Genomic DNA, 18,675 nt, shown 5'->3' on the forward strand with positions numbered 1-18,675 from the left:
GAATATTTGTGGAAAGAATGAAAACTATGCAGTAAATTCATAGATACCTGAAGGGACAGCTCTGGATATAAATACAGTCTGGGCTAAAGAGAGATCTGTGTTTGTTTAATTTTGTGAATCATCTTGTGTTTTACTCATAGCAAAAATGCTCCCACTGCCTGATTTAACCCTCACTGCAGCCCAGGAAGGATACTGCTGTCCCCTTTCACAGACGAGGAGCTGGGAGGTGCCATGGCCACACCTCTCGTTGGATGGCCAGCCTGGTTCAGCTTTCATGTGGTCCCACTATGACCCTGCTTCCCCTGCATTTACTTCTGTAAACACTTCTCCGAACTTACCTAAGTTTTCCAGGGGGAGCCCAGCTAGGAACAGTTAACAGGACTGTAAGACCAATCAGTACTTTTGTTCCTTTGCCCAAACTGGTGGGAAATCACCTGGCTGATGTAAGAAGGTGGACTTTGAACTCAGGCCTGGAATTCGATGTCAGCCCTGCCCCTGACTCAGAGTCACCTTTGGGAACCTGTGTGTCTCCTCTGTCAGATGAGCATAATGACACTGCACTCCCAGAATTACTTGAAGAATTTAAAAAATAATATGTGTGGTGGTTCTTAAAGGTGTCACATTTTTATCATTAGTGATGATAATTACAATCATGTTCATCATTTATAAATGTTCCTTTTGTAGCCAAACCCTCTCCTCCTGTGGTATCAGGCCCCGCAGTGAGGGTCACACCTGAGCAGACAGTGAGCTTCACCTGCAAATCCCACGGGTTCTCCCCCAGAAACATCTCCCTGAAATGGTTCAAAAATGGCAATGAGCTCACAGCCTCCCAGACCAACGTGGAACCAGAGGGAAACAACGTTTCCTACAGCATCTCCAGCACAACCAAGGTGGTGCTGGCCCCGGGGGATGTTCGCTCCCAGGTCATCTGCGAGGTGACCCACATCACCCTGCAGGGAGACCCTCCTCTTCGTGGGACAGCCAACTTGTCTGAGACCATCCGAGGTAGATGCCCCTCACGCCAGCCTAAGCCTGCACCTACCCTCAAGGCCCCAGCCTGTTCCTCCTCCCTGCTTTTTGCTCCAGGCCTCAAATTGCCTGGAATCTACTTTCTGACAGTCCTGCCCCATCACCAGGCTCCTAGAGGAGCTGGTCACTAACTACTGTTTTAATGGCAGCTGCCAGGTGGACACCCATCATGTGCCAAGCACTGTGCTAAGTAGTTTCCTTTACTTTATCAATTGTTTCTCCAACTACTGAGCTCCTACTATAAGCCAGGCCCCTATGTGCTTGGTGATTTCATATATTTTGCTGCAGTTATTATATTCCAGCTGCATGCCAGGGGCTGTGCTTGTAGATGACACACATTATTAACCTAATAGGAGCCCAGTCCTTGAGCACCTACTGTGTGCCCTGCAGTGTGCTTCTGATTTCATTTATATGCAAAGAGACCCTCGGTGTTTGAGCACCTGCTGCATGCCTGACTCTGTCCTCTGGTGACTCCCTTGCTGTGCTGCAAGCTGTTATCCAGCCCCTCTCCTGTGACCTGCTGGTTCCATAAGGTCAGAGCTTCTGCCTATGCTGTTTCAGTTCCGCCTACCTTGACGATTACCCAACACCCCATGGCGGGGAACCAGGTGAATGTCACCTGCCAGGTGAGCAAGTTCTACCCCCAGCGCCTACAGCTGACCTGGTTGGAGAATGGAAATGTGTCCCGAATAGACATGACCTCGACCCTCATAGAGAACAAGGACGGGACCTTTAACCGGACGAGCTGGCTCCTGGTGAACTCATCTGCCCACAGGGAGGCTGTGCTGCTCACCTGCCAGGTGGAGCATGATGGGCAGCCGGCGGTCACCAAAAACCATACGCTGGAGGCCTCTGCTCCCCAGAAGAACCAGGATGCAGACGAACCTCTGGGTGAGGCCTCCACTCCAACTGACCCAGTTCTTTATCTTTTTTTTAATATTAAAGGTAGTAATTCATGCTTTTTATAAAACAATCTAGAAGTGAATAGATGTAAAATAGAACTTTAGAGTGAGTTCCCACCCCCAAACCCCACACCCCCAAGAGTGACCACTTGTTAGAGTTTGGCATATTCTTTATAGATCTTTTGACATAAATATCCATGAAAGAAAGAAAGTAGGGAAGGAGAGAGATCGTCCTGTCCATAGCGTCCTGCCTCTTGCTTTCTTTCACTAACAGTAATTGTGTTCACCATTCCATGTCCGCCCACCTCCCTCCGGCTTGCTCTTTCTTACCTGGGCCTTGTCTCCCTGGCTGCCATCGCAAGGGTGCCCCACTGGGAGTAGGGATGGGAGCTTCAGGGTGTCTGCGGCTTATCTCAAGTAAAATCAATGCTGCACTAAATGTCCTTGTACATATCCTGTTACATGAGCAGCTATTTCTGTGGGACGATTCCCAGGAAACATTTCTAGGCCCATTTAAGGTGATGGTGACGCTGCCACCCTTCTGGGAGAGTGAAAGGTGTCAGCCCCCATCCAACCTGTTGTCGATGTGTCTCCCTTCTTTCTTCAAAACGGCAGCACCTAGTTGGCATTTTGGTACCACTGTGGAATGTTCCATCACCTGTACGCTTGTACGTCGCGACACTTTGAATGGATTAGAATAGAGTCCATTTCCTTCCTTCGTGCATCCTTCAAGGGAACAACTCTAAAGAAGCCTTGGGGCCTGTCACGGTGCCCTTTGGTGCCACCAATCGCTGGTTTTCACAGGATGAGCCCTGCCCTTGGAGACAGGTTGTGTGGATCTACTCTGCCTGTCACAGTCTTGCTGGGGAGCTTAGACAAGTCAGTGCCCGTCTCTGGGCTGCTCCGCCTGCCCCTGGCAATGTTGAGGGAGGTGACCCTGGTGACCCGCCCCCCCCCCCCCCCCCCAGCTTTGAGTCTCAGCTGCTGGGACCATAGCTGTCGCAGCACTGTAGCTTCAGGGCTGGGTATGCAGTAGACACTCAAGAAATACTTTTAGAAAGGATGAAAGAGTGAGTTAGCTGGTTGATGTGCGAGCTGGTTTGGTTAGGTAATCCTCAGAGCTATCCAATGAGGTAGAGATTACTATTGGCCTCAGTAACATAAGCCAGTGTGTGAGGGGGGTTTAAATGACCTGCTCAGGGTCACACAAGAAAGGGCATTGATTGGAACCCACGTGTCTGAGACCTGCTCCTGGCCTCCCACTGTGCCCTCATGTGGGATCCCCTGCCTGTGCCCGGCGCCACCCCTGCCCTGTCTCCGTGTCCCATGTCCTGGGTTCAGCGCTCCTAGGCCCAGGCCCTGGGCACGGACCAGGGCACAGCCTCGGGGCTCTGCATGTCCAGACGCACGTCCGCCACTCCTCGCCACCCCTGCCCCCTGCGCTGTGTGATGCCCCAGCTACGATTAGGAGTTTCGGGCAGACCTGCGCCCCTGTGTGGCCGCTCCACGGCTCACTCAGATGAGGAGGAACATATGTCTGTTCCTCGGGAGGGAGATTCCCGCCCATGCCCTGCAGCTGGGCCTCTCCAAGGCTGATGGCAGCGTTTCCCCCCTGTTACCTCAGCACGGTTTTTGCACTGCCGGTGGGTAACCCATGAGGAGAGGTGTGTGCAGACCCATGGACGTGCCCATGTGGCCTGAAATGTCTGAGCCAGATGTTTTCAGTTAATGAGGCCTGCCTCGTGGTGAATAGGGGCAGTGGGTTTTCCTTTATTTTGTTGTTTTAAATTTTCCTACAAGAAGCCTCTATTTTGTGTGGTCCTAGACAAGGCTGACAACTGGAACAGTATCTTCATCGTGGTGGGCGTAGTGTGTGCCCTGCTGGTGGCCCTGCTGATCGCCGCCCTCTACCTCCTCCGAATCAGACAGAAGAAAGGTGGGTACTTTCCTCAATTCCTCCTCATGAGTTTGCCCCTGGGCTGTCCTTCCTAGAGGGGGAGGCCTCACACAGTTTAAGCCATAAAGATGTCCAGTTACTCCCGGTAACAAGAAGTCCAAAGGTAACAGTGCCATGGCTGTGTGCGCCCTTCACCAGGCTGGAATCTGAGTGGGTCAGCACCCCCGCAGCCATCACTGCTCCAGGCCTCACATCCTCACAGGACCACTACCAAGGTGGGAAGCAGGGAGATGCCAGGGTGGCAAGAGGGCCTCAGGGAGGAAACAGTGTTTCCCAGGAGCCCCGGGCAGACTTCTGCTTTCCCCTTACCTGTCCAGGTTACATGCCCAGCACCCTGGCAGGAGGCTAGAAGGGAGTGGGGATAATACCACAACTTACTTCTGAGGCCGTTGGGAGGATTAAATGGCTGACTGTGGGTACAATGTTAGTAAGATGCCAAGCACACAGCAAATGCTCAATAAATGTTAACTCCTGTCGTCAGTATTGTACATGAGCCTGGAAACATGAGCCATCTCCCTGGAAAGCTCCCTTCACTGTGGCAAGATGTGTGGCCTTTGACTGCAGCAGGAGGGTATAAGTTCAAATCCAGGACATTGTCCCCTTGTTTGCATGCTCATGCACGTGCGTGGGCAAGCACGTGTGTGTGCGTGTGTGTGTGTGTGTGTGTGTGTGTGTGTGTGTGTGTAGCTGTTACTGTGGCCAGACCTCTGACTTTGGAGTCAGACAAACTAGGGTTCCAGACCCTTGTTTTATGCTCTAAACAATTTGGCCTCCACGAGCCTCCATTTCCTCACCTATAAAATGGGTGTGGCAGTGCCTGCCTTGGAGGATAGTTATGAAACAAATAAGCTCATGTGAAACAGCAGCTCTGACACATTCTCAGACCTAAAAAGATACATGTTCTCCTTCCCACTCTTGAAGGAGACTATTTTAAGCCAGTGTTTCTGAAACTTTTTCGGCTACAAGTGATAGAAATACATTGCATGTCTCAACCCAATGCACACACACCCCATCTATAAAATTGGAACTCTGATATTTTCCTTTTTGTCATATTTTGTACTATATTCTTTTAAAAATGCTGGTTGTGACCCACCACATGCCGCAGCTTATAAAGTGTGGTCCTGAGCTGTGCTTCTGCGCCCAGACCTCCAGGCAGAGCTCAACAGGCATGTTGTGCATCAGCCACGCACCCCTCCTGCACCCCCTTTCCTCTGGTCCCCAAGTTTCCCTCCCCGCTGGGCTGGCTGGAGGGACTCAGCTCTGAGACACTGCCTGAGCCTCCAGCTCCCGTCCAGGAGGGCTGGCGTCAGGGCCCGCATATCTGGAATCCAGAAGAGGTTCTGCCAGATGATCTACAGGGTGGTTTCCCTGACATTCCTGGAGCCCCCGCACAGGAAGGACTCCTCCTCAGGTGGGGAAGCAGGGTCTGTTGCCCACCAAGAGTGACAAGCCAGCCCTTGGATGGAGCGTTCACGGTGTCCACTAGTGTCCCAGTCCCCTTTGGAGCCTCATCCCTGGCCACCACGTCAGGCTCCGGCACATGTGAGCTCAGTACCATGGGCCTGGGCATCAGTGACCCAGAGTTCCGGAGGGGGGAGGGGGGCTGGGGAACTGCAGATGCTGGTGAAGGCCACCCAGCCCTGAGTGGTGCGTCTGCTTGTGTGCAGAGCCCAGCTCTCACACATAGGCTCTAGAGACAGTGACAACTTGGCCCTCAGTCAGATCTTCTGATGTGCCAGGCACTGTTCACAGACCTAACCCCACTTTACAGATGAGGAAACTGAGGCATGGGAAAGTTATAAAACTTGCTCAGGGTCTCACAACTGGTGAGTGCTGAGGCCAGGATTCACACCTGGACAGTGGGTCTCCAGGGACTATGTTTGAGACCACTCTGCACTTCACCTCCATCCTAAGGAGACACCCCTTCTCCCTCATTGGTCCCTGGAGGTATCTGCCATCCTCTACCTCATACTCACAGTGAAATATCCTAATTTCAACTCTATCACTTACCAGCTGTGTGACCTTAGGGAGTCATCCAGTGTCCTTGGTGTAAAATGGAGATGATTGGTCCCGTCACTGGACTCCCTGAGATGACTCATGACCCAGCACTTGGCAACCCATCAGCCTCCATTCAAATGTTAGATGCTGAGCTGCAGCATCTAACTGGTGCCACTCACCTAAAAATCCAGTACCTGCCCAGGCACCAAGCGTTAATCTGGCAGTGAGAATTCTTGCATTGTGGCAGCCTCCAGCCTGTTAAAATGGGGTGCAGAGCACATTTGCCTGTGCGTGTTGCTTTTTAATTACAATTTTACAGCAAAATGAGAGTCAAATGGTGGCTGAACCCTAGTGGCTTCTCCGTGGGATGCCCCATATCACAGGCTTAAATTAAAATCTCTGAGCCAGATGGACCCTTCGTTTCCTCCCAAGATCCTTTTTTGGAGAGTGGTGAGATGAAAATGAGTGTCCAGCCCAACCCTGTGAGTTAGAGCACTGAAATCCAAGCTCAGAGAGGGGAAATGACCCACAGAGGGTCACACAGCAAGTGAGTTGGTGGCAGAAGTGAGATTCACACTTACTCCCCTACCTAGCAGACCTGCTAAAACCTGTTCTCCAGCAGTGAAGGGCCCTGATGGGGACCCAGGCTTGCTGTAGGGTCTCTGGTAAGGTGTGTGATGCATGGAAGTGAGGCTCAGACAGAGGTAGGGCAGTTGACCTCTCCCAGGCTGAAGGCTGCTTTGGGATCTGACCTTTGGCAATTCCCAGAGATGGGAAAGCAGGAAGGCCCAGCTCACTCTTCCTCCGTGGAAGATAATGGGCCGCCCACCCCAGTGGGGTGGACATGGGGTTTCCTGTGGTTGAGAGGTGATTTCAATTATTCCTCCCAACATCCTTTGAGGTAAACCTCTGTCTCCCCCTCTACGCACACACACACACACACACACACACAAAGTTACGTGAGAAAAGTGTGTTTCTAGGTTAAATAACTGGCTTTTGTTTTTTCTCTCTTTCAGCCAAGGGCTCCACTTCTTCTACACGGTAAGTACATCACTGCGCTAGGGTGATTTTGTAGTTATTTTGTTGTTTGCCCCCAAAACTGCAAAGCACAATGCACACCCACTGACCCTCACTCCTGCGCCAGTCAACCGTTCTATTTCTTTCCTTCGTAAGCTCTACTCACCAGGTCCATCTTTAATTACTATCTCAAATGAGGGGATTTGAGGGGATTTCTGCACACAGAGGCACTGATTTCTTGCTTGCTGTCCACAGACAGTGAGACCCTTATCAAATCCCATTTGGACTGTGGCAGGAACCTCCTGTACATTCTGCCCCCGAATCCAAATTGTATACTTTGCTCTTTCCTTCGTTCACTAAATATTCATTGAGTGCTTTGGCACAGACGGCCCTGGCAATGCTGGCATGAGTAGGATAGAAGCATCTGTGCCCTCCTGAAGCCCGTGACCCGGTCAGAAGCTAAGCCGATGACATTACATCACAGATGGTACATTAGTTTGTTGATTCACATTATCGGTGATTTTTGCTGAGTCTCTACTGTGCACCAGCTCTGTTCGGAGCACTCAGGATACAGCAGTGAACAAGAATCAGTCTGGGCCTTCATGAGGCTCAGATGTCAGTGAGAGAAGCAGGCAGTAAGCCTGGAGGCAAAACAGTATAATGCCCTGTCAGGTGGTGACGAATCAAACACAGCAAGGGGATGGAGACTGGGGGGCAGGGAGGGCAGGGGCAGGACCTCCTCTGAAGCGGACATATGAGCAGGGACCTGGAGCTGGGGACCTGTGAGGGGACACATGCTGGGCGAGAGAGCAGGCGAGGCAAAGGCCCGAGGTGGGCAGTGCCGGGAGGATGGGGGAGGCCAGCAGTTGGAGCAGAGGAGTGAAGGGACAGGAAGGGATGATGTCAGGAGGTGCAGGCCCACGTACCTTAGCTGTGGCCCATGCAGCAGATGGGTGACTAATCCAGACTTTGCAGCTTTGGGGAAGGCCCCCGACATTCACCCCAGCAGAGTAGAGGCAACACCCCATCATCTACCACGTGAATGTACCTGCATGGAAACATGAACGTCCACACCAAGGACGATAAATACAAACTATAAATAGCTTCATGTTGGTTCGGGACAGGTTTTGCCACCAAATGGGTTTTGCAAATCTTTTGATATTTTTAGAGCTTTGTGGATTTCAGAATTGCAAAGCAGAACTGAGGATCTGGAGGGGAAGCCAGGGGTCTAGGGCCTGTAGCTGTTAGGACTCAGGGTTTTACTCCCAGTTGGATGAGGAGGCTTAGGAGGGAGATGATCTGACTTTGTTTTAAAAGTATCACCCTGAACACTCTGTGTGGACCAAGCTAAAGGAGGTGAGGGTGGAGGCAGAGAGGCCAGAGAAGAGGCTGCTGCAGTAGTCCAAGCAGATGGTGGTGGCCTAGACCAGGGTGATGGGATGGGCTTAGAAATGGTCAGATTCCGGATATATTTCGGAGGTAGAGCCAAGAGAACTTGCTGATGGATTGTAGGGTCAAGGACAATACCAAGGTTGGGGGCATAGGGGTGCTGTGTCCTGTGTTGGGGACCACAGATGTAGGGGGGAAATACTAGGCACTGCGGCTGCACACAGCAAGAGCATCTGACCTGTCTGAAGGGCCCTGAGAAACACTATGTGTCCCTCCTGCCCCACAGCGGGAGTCTGTGGTGCCCTTGGGAGAGAGCCTTGCTTTCTGCTCTCACCTCCACAGGTGGCTTCCTGCTCTGAGGCCTGGCCAGCCTCCCGGCTTCCCCATCCCTGAACAAGCAGAGCCACCACTCCAGCAAAACCAGGCTCCTCACTGCCCCCAGGGAAACGTGCTTCCTGTTGCCGGGCCTTCACCTGTCACACTTCCCACCCAAGTACACTCTTCTCAAGGGCAAGGCTCAGCTTCCATCCTTTGCCTAAAACCCCTCAGTGGCTCCCTGTGGCTCTCGAGGTAGTCCAGATGCTCTCCTGAGGCCCTCAAGCCCCTCGTGGTCCAGCCCTGCTGCGTTGGACAGTTTTACTTCCAGCCACTCCTGGAGCTCACATTCCGTGGCTCAGCCAACGCTGCCCCCCTTCACCTCCTCCCTCACGCTGCATCCTCGCTCTCCTCGCCCTGTGCGCTGGCCTCTCTCCCTGAGCTGTGCTCCCCACCCCTGCTCCTGAACCACCCAGGGTCTGCACAGCTTCAGGGGGCGGCAGTCACGGCAGGCTCTGAACAGTGCCCCCTGGAGCTGTACCACAGGGAAGCTAGTGTAGGCGCCCCTCCTTTTCCCTGGTTACCTCTTGCTCTTCCTTCTGGGCTCAGCAAGGGTGTTACCTCCTCCAGGGACAGAGGCCCCTCCTGGGAGCTCTCCTGATGCCCCTGGATGGACACCCCTGTGTGTCCAAGTTGTCTCTGCACTTGTCCCCATAGTATAACCCACCCCTCTTGAAGGCAGGGATTACTTCCCTCACGTTCACTGCTAATTGCTGCTGAACTTGGCACCATGCCCAGAATGGAATAGGTGCTCAGTAATGGTTTGTTGAATAAATGAATGAGCAAATGCCATCCCAAACCACCACAGCAATCCCCGATCTCTAACTTCCTGAATCCCTAAAACTCTCCCTGTCAGTGGCTTCACAGCCCCAAATATGGAAGGATCTCTCTTTTTTGTTTTGTTTTTATTGTTGTCACTATTTTTTACATGTCATCTCCTCAGTTAGACAATACATTTCTTGAAGAAAAGGGGTGTGTCAATAATAATAATGACAACAGCATCAGCGGCTAACATTTATTGAGCATTCACTGTGTTCCAGGCACAGATCTATGATTTTACCTATATTAGCCCATTGATGATTTAATTATTGCAAAAATCCTATGATTTACTATTGTCCCAGTTTAATTCAACAGAGGCTCTCAAACTTGAGTGTGTAGCAGAATTCCCTGGAGGGCTTGTTAAAATGCAGATTACTGGCCCCACCCCCTGAGTTTCTGATGCGGAATTTGTATTTCTAACAAGTTCTCAGGTGGCACTGGTGCTGCTGCTTCCGAGCTGGACTTTGAGAACCCCTGCTCTAGAAGCTTATTATTGTCCCTATGCTGTGGTTGAGGAAACTGAGGCTCAGAGACGTCGTGTGACCTTCCCAAGGTCCCACAGTTAGTAAGTGCTGAACCACGAGTCAACCAGATTTCTCTGACGCTGAAGCTGAGGCTTTTCATCACTGATCCAGTGCCTCTTGCTGCCTGTTTCTTCTTCCCCAGAGAAGCCAGCCGTTTTCTGCCTGTTTTTTATTTTTCCAGCATGAGCCTACCGAGGGAGCCGTGAGATCACTTGCTCCCTTTCATCTCTCTAAGCCAAAGCGTTAGCTAGTGAGCGGTAATGGCACTTTCCCATGCAGCCGCCAGCTTCAGCTAGGCTGACTGGGGTCAGACGCTTTCCAGAGGACATTGGCATGGGTAACAGCCCAGCACCCCGGGAGGGGGCGGGGCAGGGGAGGGGGCAATGCCGCCTCTTTGAGCTCAAAGGGCCCATCAGGTTGCAGGGCCAGTGGGGGGACTGGCTATTTCTAACTCCCTAGGTTAGGAACGTACAGGAGAACGTTGTAATCTTCCCCAGCTCAGATGAGAGAAAAATGTGGCTCTGCTCCCTTAATTGGGCACTGGAGTACATTCGGTCGGCCATTTGTTCACTTGTCAGACATTCACTGAATTTATTCTTGGAATATTTAAGGCTTCCCTGACTCTTTCATTTATTCATCTGGATTGAGCGCCAGGCCTTAAGCTGGGGGATTGCAAAGAGGAGCAAAAAAGACACTAGCCCTGATCTCATGGCACTTTTGATCCCATGGGAGAGATGTTCATTCATTCAGTCATTCATTCAACAAACATCTATGGCATGCTAACGGTGCACCGGCCCATTACTAGGTGTCAGGGCTCCGGTGGTGAATGACACGGGCCTAGTCCCTGCCCACATGGAGCTCGTGGTCCACAGGGAGGCAAGTTACCAAACAAGCTAGGAGGTTAATACACGACGTGCTGCAGGCACTGACTAAATAACACAAAGTCAGGCGCAGAGCAGAGGTTGTGGGGGCAGGGGGTGGGTGTGCGGTCGGCGGTCAGGGAAGGCCACCTAAGGAGGGGACATTTAGGAGACAGCTGAGGGGCGAGAAGTCTCTAGCCATGGGAATATCGGGGGCAAGAGTGGACCAGGCAGAGGGAATGGCCAGTGCCAAGACCCCGAGGCAGGAGCAGTTGGACGTGGTCACAGACCGTGGAGGAGGCAAGGGGGCCAGAGCTGAGTGATCGAGGGTGGAGACAGAGGACTAGAGCGTTTGGTGGGGGCACATCACGCAGGCCAGGCAGTCAGGACTCGGAGATGGATTTCACTGCGTGGTGGGAAGGAGTTGAGGGTTTTAAGCAGAAAAATGATATGACATCGCAGATGCATTTTACAAGTGGGGAGTGGAGTGCAGGCAGAGCAGGAATAGAGCAGAGACGCCAGAGGCTCCTCAGAAATTTTAAACCTGGATGGTGGTGATGACGGAGTGGAGGGGTTCGATATGTACTTTGCAGGCAGAGTCGACAAACCTTGCAGTGGATTAGACACAGGTTTTAAAGGAGGAGGGAGGAGAATCAGGGGTGATTCCCGCTTCCTTAGCCGAGCACAGGGATGAGTAACAGCAATGCCATTCACTGAGACATGAGGGACCGGAGGAGAGACAGACATGAAAAAATGATAACTGCTTCTGGTCTGTAATAATTGCTCTGAGAGAGGAGCCCCAGTGTTCTGAGAATGGAGTTTGGGATTCAGTGAAGGTTTCCCTGAGAAAGAACTATTTGAAACAGCCCTGAGGGAAGAGAAGGAGTGAATCAGATGAAGAGGCAAGGAGGAATGAGTGTGCAAAGGCCCTGGGGCAGCCTGATTGTCATTCATTCCAAGTCAGTTTTGAGCACCCATACCTATGTGGTGAAGAAGCATGGCAGACAGCCAGATACACAAGCCAGATGGGAAAATATGCAAGAAGTTTGAAATTGTCATGGAGGGGCAGCCCAGCCAGCCCAGCACTGTCAGAGCCTTCCCAAGGAAGTGACAACGTAGTTGAGTCTTGAAGGATGAACAAAGGTTAACCAAGAGGAAAAGTGGTTGAGGGGGTTCTTCAAGGCTGTTGTTGACATGTAAAGTGGGCCTCATCAAGTAGCCCTTGAGAAATATTGGGTGAGTGAGTAAATGGGTGAATGAGGGAGAGGGAGTGAATGACCCCTAGGGAGGTCAGCCAGGGACAGACTGCACAGGGCTTACGAGCAGGGCGAGGCATTGGACTTGAACCAAAGGCAGTGGGAAGCCAGACCCGTTGGAAGCAGGAGGGGTATGGATGGAGCTGAGTGAGTGATGGTCCTCTCCAGACGATGTCCCTGCTCCTGGAGGGCCGTTGCTGTGGCCACGTGGGGCCCGTCCTGCCCCAGAACTGCTTTCTGAGCCAAGCGCTCATGCCAAATCCATTAATAACCCCACTGCCAAGCCCCATTGCTCATTTCTGACATGATCCAGGCTAACATCCCCAGACTGGCCAGCTTGAGAATTTACACAACTCCTGCAGAACTAGTGTCTCTGGTTTGCTCACCACCTTGACTGTGACCCTGCAGTGAGCCAAGCCACAGCCTCCAATTACAGAATCAAGTGCTTGAAGAGCTTCTTTGATTAACCAGAACACTTGGTCCTTCTCTTTTCCTTTCTTAATGGTGACTTAGATGTGTATAATATAGAACATTGGGAAAACATGGGAAACTAAAAAGAAGAAAAAATACCACCCAAAGACCCCTGCTGTTAGCATTTTACTATGTTTCCTTCCAGTGTTATCCACACATTTTTCATAATTGAAATCATTCCACAGAGAATTTTGCTTTTATACTTATCATTTTAATGTAATCATTTGTAATTTAAAAAAAAAAAAAAAACTTCCTCATAAACCTTTTAAGTCTTTATCTACAAATCTATCCTAATTTCCTTAACCAGTCCTAGTTGGTTGAGCTGTGAGGCGTAAACTTTCCTCCCCCATCTCATTCTGTGGTAAATGCCTCTGTGCATAAAGCTTTTTCTACATTTTGAATCCCACCCCGCAACCCGGCCAAGTGTGCGATTATGAGTCAAGAGATGAGGACAACTTCCAAGCTCTTGACTTTGCCAAGCGGCTTCCAGAAAACGTTGTGCCGGTCGGCCCCTCCCACCAGCAGTGTGTGAACCTGCCAGTTTCACTGCACCTTCCCCAGCACCAAGTATTATAATTTTTAAAGATCCTTGATGATAAAGTAGGTTAAACAAAAAAAGGTAGTGCATTGCTGAAAAGCCCTTTGGTCCAAACATGTGATAAGCAGTTGTGTTTCTGTTGGGAATCGCTCATCCATGTCCTCCACCCATATAGGAAGTGGAACCTAAATGTTATTCTTATCCATTTGCATGAGCACTGGAGATAGTGAGGGTATTTTTATCTGTGCGTCTCTTTCCTTTTTAGGTTGCATGAGCCGGAGAAGAACACTAGAGAAACAGCCCAGGTACGGTGCTTGGTGAGATGCCCTTCCTGGGAAACAGGAACAGGCTGGGACAGACTCTCCCAGCTGGAGCAGCGGGAGGGGGGACTCAGGAAAGCAAGGATCCTCCACCCCTGGCACCCGCCCACCCTGGTGAAGGAGTCTTAATTTAGAACAGGATCTGCAACTCCTGTCGATGCAAGGAAATCATACCACCGAGAGTCTGTCCCCGCCTGTCTGACTCAGTGCCAAACACTGCACAGCTTAGAAGGGCACCGTCCACCATGTGTTCTGTCTAAACGGTGCCCTGGAGTTGGGCTTAGTGTTCATCACGCCATCCAGCCTCCGTGCACGTGCCCAGCCAGTCCTTCCACCAGGGGCACCCTTGCAGCCCTGTGCCTCTCACACGGGGTAACACGCAGCACTGCACTGCCTTTGCTGATGGGAAGACCCCATGTCATTAATGACCTCATGCAAGGGCACACTCCCTTGAGCTGGCACTTACGCCCCAGCATCACTGCGAGGATTTCAAGGCACCATGGCTGGCCTGTTTCCGAGAACTCTGGCCCTGTCTGCACCAGCTGACGCTGTCGGACCTTGGAGGCAGAGGGCTCCTCTGAGCCTTGTAAGGAGACAGGCCCTACCCTGAACCTGGAACGAGAACATGGCAGCTGTCCTTGACATTTCCCTGGCAGTTGTCATCGTCATATCTGTAGTCTGTTGAAGAGAGTCAGGGCTGGTGAGAGGCACGGTGCTTCTAGGCCAAAACTCTCCTGACCCAGCACAGCCCCACCCCGCCCTTCCTGCCTCCAGCAGGTCCTGGGCATGAGCTCAGGTGGTGATTAGAAATCCAAGACCATTTCCAATCATGGGACAGGAAGGCCTTCTCCCCCGTCATCTTACTTTCTGGGACTTTCAAAGTCGAAGTTCTTTCTGGAACTTTGCAGGGAAAGAATGACAGCGAAAAGAGCACTGAAACTTGTACAGAATTCACAGTCAGTTGGGACTTCCTGAGCACCTACTACGTGCCAGGCCCTGGGCAGTGAGCAAGGCTCTTGTGGAGCTTGCAGCCCTGTGACTAGGACTCCCAGTGCTGTGGGCCGTCGGACCACAGCTTTAGAGGCCAGCAGACCTTGGCTCTTTTCTAGCTGTGTGACTTTGACCCAATTATTTAACTTCTCTGGCTCTCAGATTCTTCACCGTAAAATAGAGTAAGTAATTCCTACCAAGCAGGGTTGTGATAGGGCCTAAATCGGGTGATCCACGTGAGAGCAGGGCGCCTGTCAGCTGTTAGGGACTGAGGTTATTTTTGTGCATCAGGTAGGATCATGGGTGTTGGTAGCTCCCCTCCACTTCTACAGCGCAGGTGCCAGGCACAGAAGGAGCAAAGTATGTCATTCATGATGGGTAATTTCAAGGCGGCAGTTGTGGGTAATAAGATGAGCACGTGGGAGAGGTTCAGGTTTGCCAGGTGGCAGATGACAGCTGACACGTGCTGAACATATGTGCACTTGACACGAGCCAGGCTCCGTCCTAAGAGCGTTACCTGGACCATCTCATTGGATCCTCCCAGTGACCCTGGCAATAGATACTATTATTAGACCCACTTTACAGATAGGGAAACCAAGGCCTAGAGAGGCTAAGTGAACTGCCCAGTCCCTCAGCCAGAGAGAGCAGAACCAGGATTCACACTCTGACTTCTGCCTACAGAATATTTACCTCCTGTTCACTGCTGGCCTCATTCTCACACACCCCTGTCTTCTGTCCCCCAGTCCCCAGCTTCACCAGAAGCGGGGCTGAAACTGTTGCCATCCATTTATCCATCCACCACTCATTCATTCATTCATTTAACATCCATGGGGCTTCTTCTGTGTCAGCCTTGGTTTCTGCATTATAACAGATGCCTAGTGAATTTTTCTTGTATAAATGAGTAAATAAGTGAATGTCTGCATCCACTGGGGGGTCAGCATCTTCTCAGACCTCCAAACAGGCACAGACAGCCCTAGGTGGTGGGTGCTGTGATGCAGAAGCACAGACTGAGGAAGCACAGAGACGGAGCTCTGGACCCAGCTGAGAGGAGGGTCTTAGGATGAAATTGACAGGGTGGATTGGGTTTCATTACAAGAAGAAGGAGGGCTGGACACTCTAGGCAGAGGAAAGAGCATCAGGAAAGGCAGGCGAGGACTGCAGGAGGGGGTGACTTTGAAGCAGGGACGTGAGGCGACTACACTGACGGTTAGGAAGACCCTTCAGGCTGTGTGAGGAGGAGGCTGATTGGAAGGGCGAGGCTGGAGACAGGTAACATTGGCCAGAGGACATGAACTAGGGCTGAGCCAGTGGAGGCCAAGAAGAGACAGAAGCAACCAGACTTGGTACTGAGGGTGAGTGAGTGGCTGGGGGCTCCAGAATGACCTTCTCTCCATCTCATTTAGATCCAGGACAACAACGACATCACATATGCAGACCTGAACCTGCCCAAGGGGAAGAAGTCCACCCCCAAGGCCGACGAACCCAACAACCACACGGAGTATGCCAGCATTCAGGCCCGCCCACCACCTGTGTCTGAGGACACCCTCACCTACGCCGACCTGGACATGGTCCACCTCAACCGGAACCCCAAGCAGCCAGCCCCCAAGCCTGAGCCATCCTACTCAGAGTACGCCAGTGTCCAGGTCCAGAGGAAGTGAACAGGGCCGTGGCCATCTCTAGGGTCTGTCCCCATGAGCCTTCCTGCCCCATTGCGGGCAGCCTTGATGAGGACAGCCAGCCCACTTCCTGGAGGGCCAGGGTGGAACAGGACCCAACAGTGAGGGTAGCTCTTGTCTCCCCAACCCAGCTGGCTCTCCAGCATTTCCAGGGCAGCCATGGCCCCTCTTTGTGGCCACACATGGAGGCTGATGTTGCCAGACTAGCCAGGGAACCGACCTGGGAACTGGCCAGAGCCATCAGGGGTGCAAGAACTCTCACGCCTCTGTCCATCAACTGTGGGTCTTTGTCATGGTCTTGGAGACCACTGACTGCCTCCTTGACACTCTGCAGCCCGATCTTCCAGAGTGAGGAGGGAGAAAACCCACCTCCTCCTCCCAGCACCACCCACCTGGGGCTTTGGGGAAAGTTCTCCCTTTAGATCGAACTGCCCATCCATGGAGAAGAAGCTGGACGCGCATCCCGAGACTTGGTGCCGTGGCGGCCAGCAGTCCTGGCCTCCCCTCCCTGCACTGACCAGCCACAAGCCCCGGGGAGGAGAGGACCGTCTGAGGAGCTCCTCCGCCACCAAGGACTGAGGGACAAAACGCCCCTCTTCTTCACGGCCCTCGAGACCTGGAGGACCTCCAACGGTGATACTCCATGTGGCCCCACCTCTCCCTTCCATACCTGAGCTCGCTTCCTTCAGCAAGCACTAACTCACAACCTCTTGCTGTGGACGCCTGTAAATTATTGAGAAATGTGAAATGTGCAATCTTGAAACTGAGGTGTTAGAAAATTTGATCTGTGGTGTTTTGTTCTGTATTTTTCTTAAAACAACAGCAGTGTTATCCTGGCTCTTTGTCATGTGTTGAAGTGCGTGGTTGGGTCTTGTGCAGTCTAAGGTTGCACGGTCAGTTGTTCTGGAGGGATTCTCTTACAGCAGAAACTGAGTCCCTCCCAGTCCCAGAGGCTTGAGGGTGGGGAAGAAGGTTCCAGGTTGGCTGCTCCATGGAGACACTTAGCCTTCTCTCCACGAGGCTGGTACTTCTGCCTTCCGAGCCCCCAGTGTGCTAAGTCTGAACCTGCCCGTGCTTCTCCAGGCTGCCTCCTTCTCCATCTGGCCAAGACCTAACGCCTCAGTCTGCTCACCTGTACAGAGGGGAGAGGAAAGATGCCATCCCTCCCCTCCATCGCTCACAAGCACTTTAGGGCCGTGCAGGGTAGGAAGCTGTGCCTGGCTGTTTTCCCCATTCCAGCTCTCTGAGCTCATCTCTGAAGGTGGAATCTTCCATTTCTGCTCCCAAACCCTGTCGAGATCAAACTGGAATAAATCAAAGACAGCCAGGAGGACTGGGCAGCTGTGAAGCCAGGAATGACCCACCTTCTGTCCCTCTGTCTCAAGAGGTTGGGCAGAGGCCGTGACCCTGTTATCCTCAGACCCCGCAACCCTCCAATTCAGTGTGGGGGCCTGGCTGGGCCCAGGGCAAGCAGGTGTTGCAAGCTCTGTTTATTCGGTCTTCACGTGTAACTGATCAGCTCTCAGAGCTGAGATGCGAATCTTCACTGCCCCCTGGGTCCAGCCATTTGATGCCCAAGGGATTCCTGGCTCAGGCTGTCAGAGCCAGAAGCTGAGCCATCCTGCCCATCAGCAGGTCCTCCAGGTGGAACTCCGGGAGCCGAGGGCAGACCCAGCTCTCTGGGGGACGGTGATCTGTTTTACATGATGGCATGCAGGAACTGGCTGAGCCAACAGGCCATGTGGGCAGCTCTGGCCCCACAAGCCAGAGTTTCTCTGTGGCATCTAGGAGCACAGTGGCCCAGCCACCTGGCTCGAGCTATTTCCAGATTCCAAAAGGTTGGCTTGTAAACCTTGGTCTCCCTCTCTTCTGCCCAGAGAGAGCACACGCATGTGAGCACACACACACACACACACACACAGAATTTTGAAAAAATGTTTTCTTGGTGCCATTTTTATTTTATTTTATTTTGAATTTTGGAAGGGGAGTAAGGAATGAGGCCAAGGAAGTCACGTAGTTTAGCTTCAGCCTGGCAGCCTGGAGATTCCCATACCTTGTGAACCAAACCCCAGGAAAAGGAAGCAGTCGAAACAACAGTATGGAAGGAGCATGGTTTTGGGAGTTTATTTTCAAACTGCGGGGAAGGAAACAGGCCCTATTTTGTATATAGTTGCAACTTAAACTTTTTGGCTTGCAAAATATTTTTGTAATAAAGATTTCTGGGTAACAACAGCCCCTCTGGGTGTTGAGTGTCCTTGTCTCTGTGAGTTTGTCCCTGTGCCCACGAGCCTGGGAGAAGATCATGTGGGCCCCAGGGCTTGGAAGCGACTTCAGCGTTTGGTCCTCTCTTGGGTTTTATAGACACAAAGACTTTGTTTCCCCTGGCTCAGAGGGAGTCAGGGTAAGGCAACCCAAACACCTGCTTGAGCAGAATTCCAACAGAAAACCAAGTTTGAATCCCGGCTCTGCCACTTTGTAGCTGCGGGAACAAACCACTCACCTCTCTGAGACTCAAGCTGATCATTGGCACAATGGGGACCCCCCCTTCTAGGGT

The 18,675-nt window shown here is 52.0% G+C and overlaps 1 protein-coding gene across 2 annotated transcripts in view; it reads left to right on the forward strand.

The window, feature by feature from the left end:
• The window catches only part of LOC137778323 (tyrosine-protein phosphatase non-receptor type substrate 1-like), a 42,894-nt gene extending 24,541 nt beyond the window's left edge, over positions 1-18,353 (forward strand). For both annotated transcript variants that reach the window (XM_068565286.1, XM_068565287.1), the window contains exons 4-9: positions 685-1,005; positions 1,591-1,920; positions 3,757-3,867; positions 6,903-6,927; positions 13,401-13,440; positions 15,849-18,353. In XM_068565286.1, the coding sequence (XP_068421387.1) occupies positions 685-1,005; positions 1,591-1,920; positions 3,757-3,867; positions 6,903-6,927; positions 13,401-13,440; positions 15,849-16,103 (1,082 nt within the window). In that variant the 3' untranslated portion in view covers positions 16,104-18,353. The remainder of the gene's footprint in view (positions 1-684; positions 1,006-1,590; positions 1,921-3,756; positions 3,868-6,902; positions 6,928-13,400; positions 13,441-15,848) is intronic.
• Positions 18,354-18,675: the final 322 nt, after the last annotated feature.

The sequence above is a fragment of the Eschrichtius robustus genome, chromosome 16 (genome assembly GCF_028021215.1).
Source record: "Eschrichtius robustus isolate mEscRob2 chromosome 16, mEscRob2.pri, whole genome shotgun sequence".
In the NCBI taxonomy this organism is placed as follows: domain Eukaryota; kingdom Metazoa; phylum Chordata; class Mammalia; order Artiodactyla; family Eschrichtiidae; genus Eschrichtius; species Eschrichtius robustus.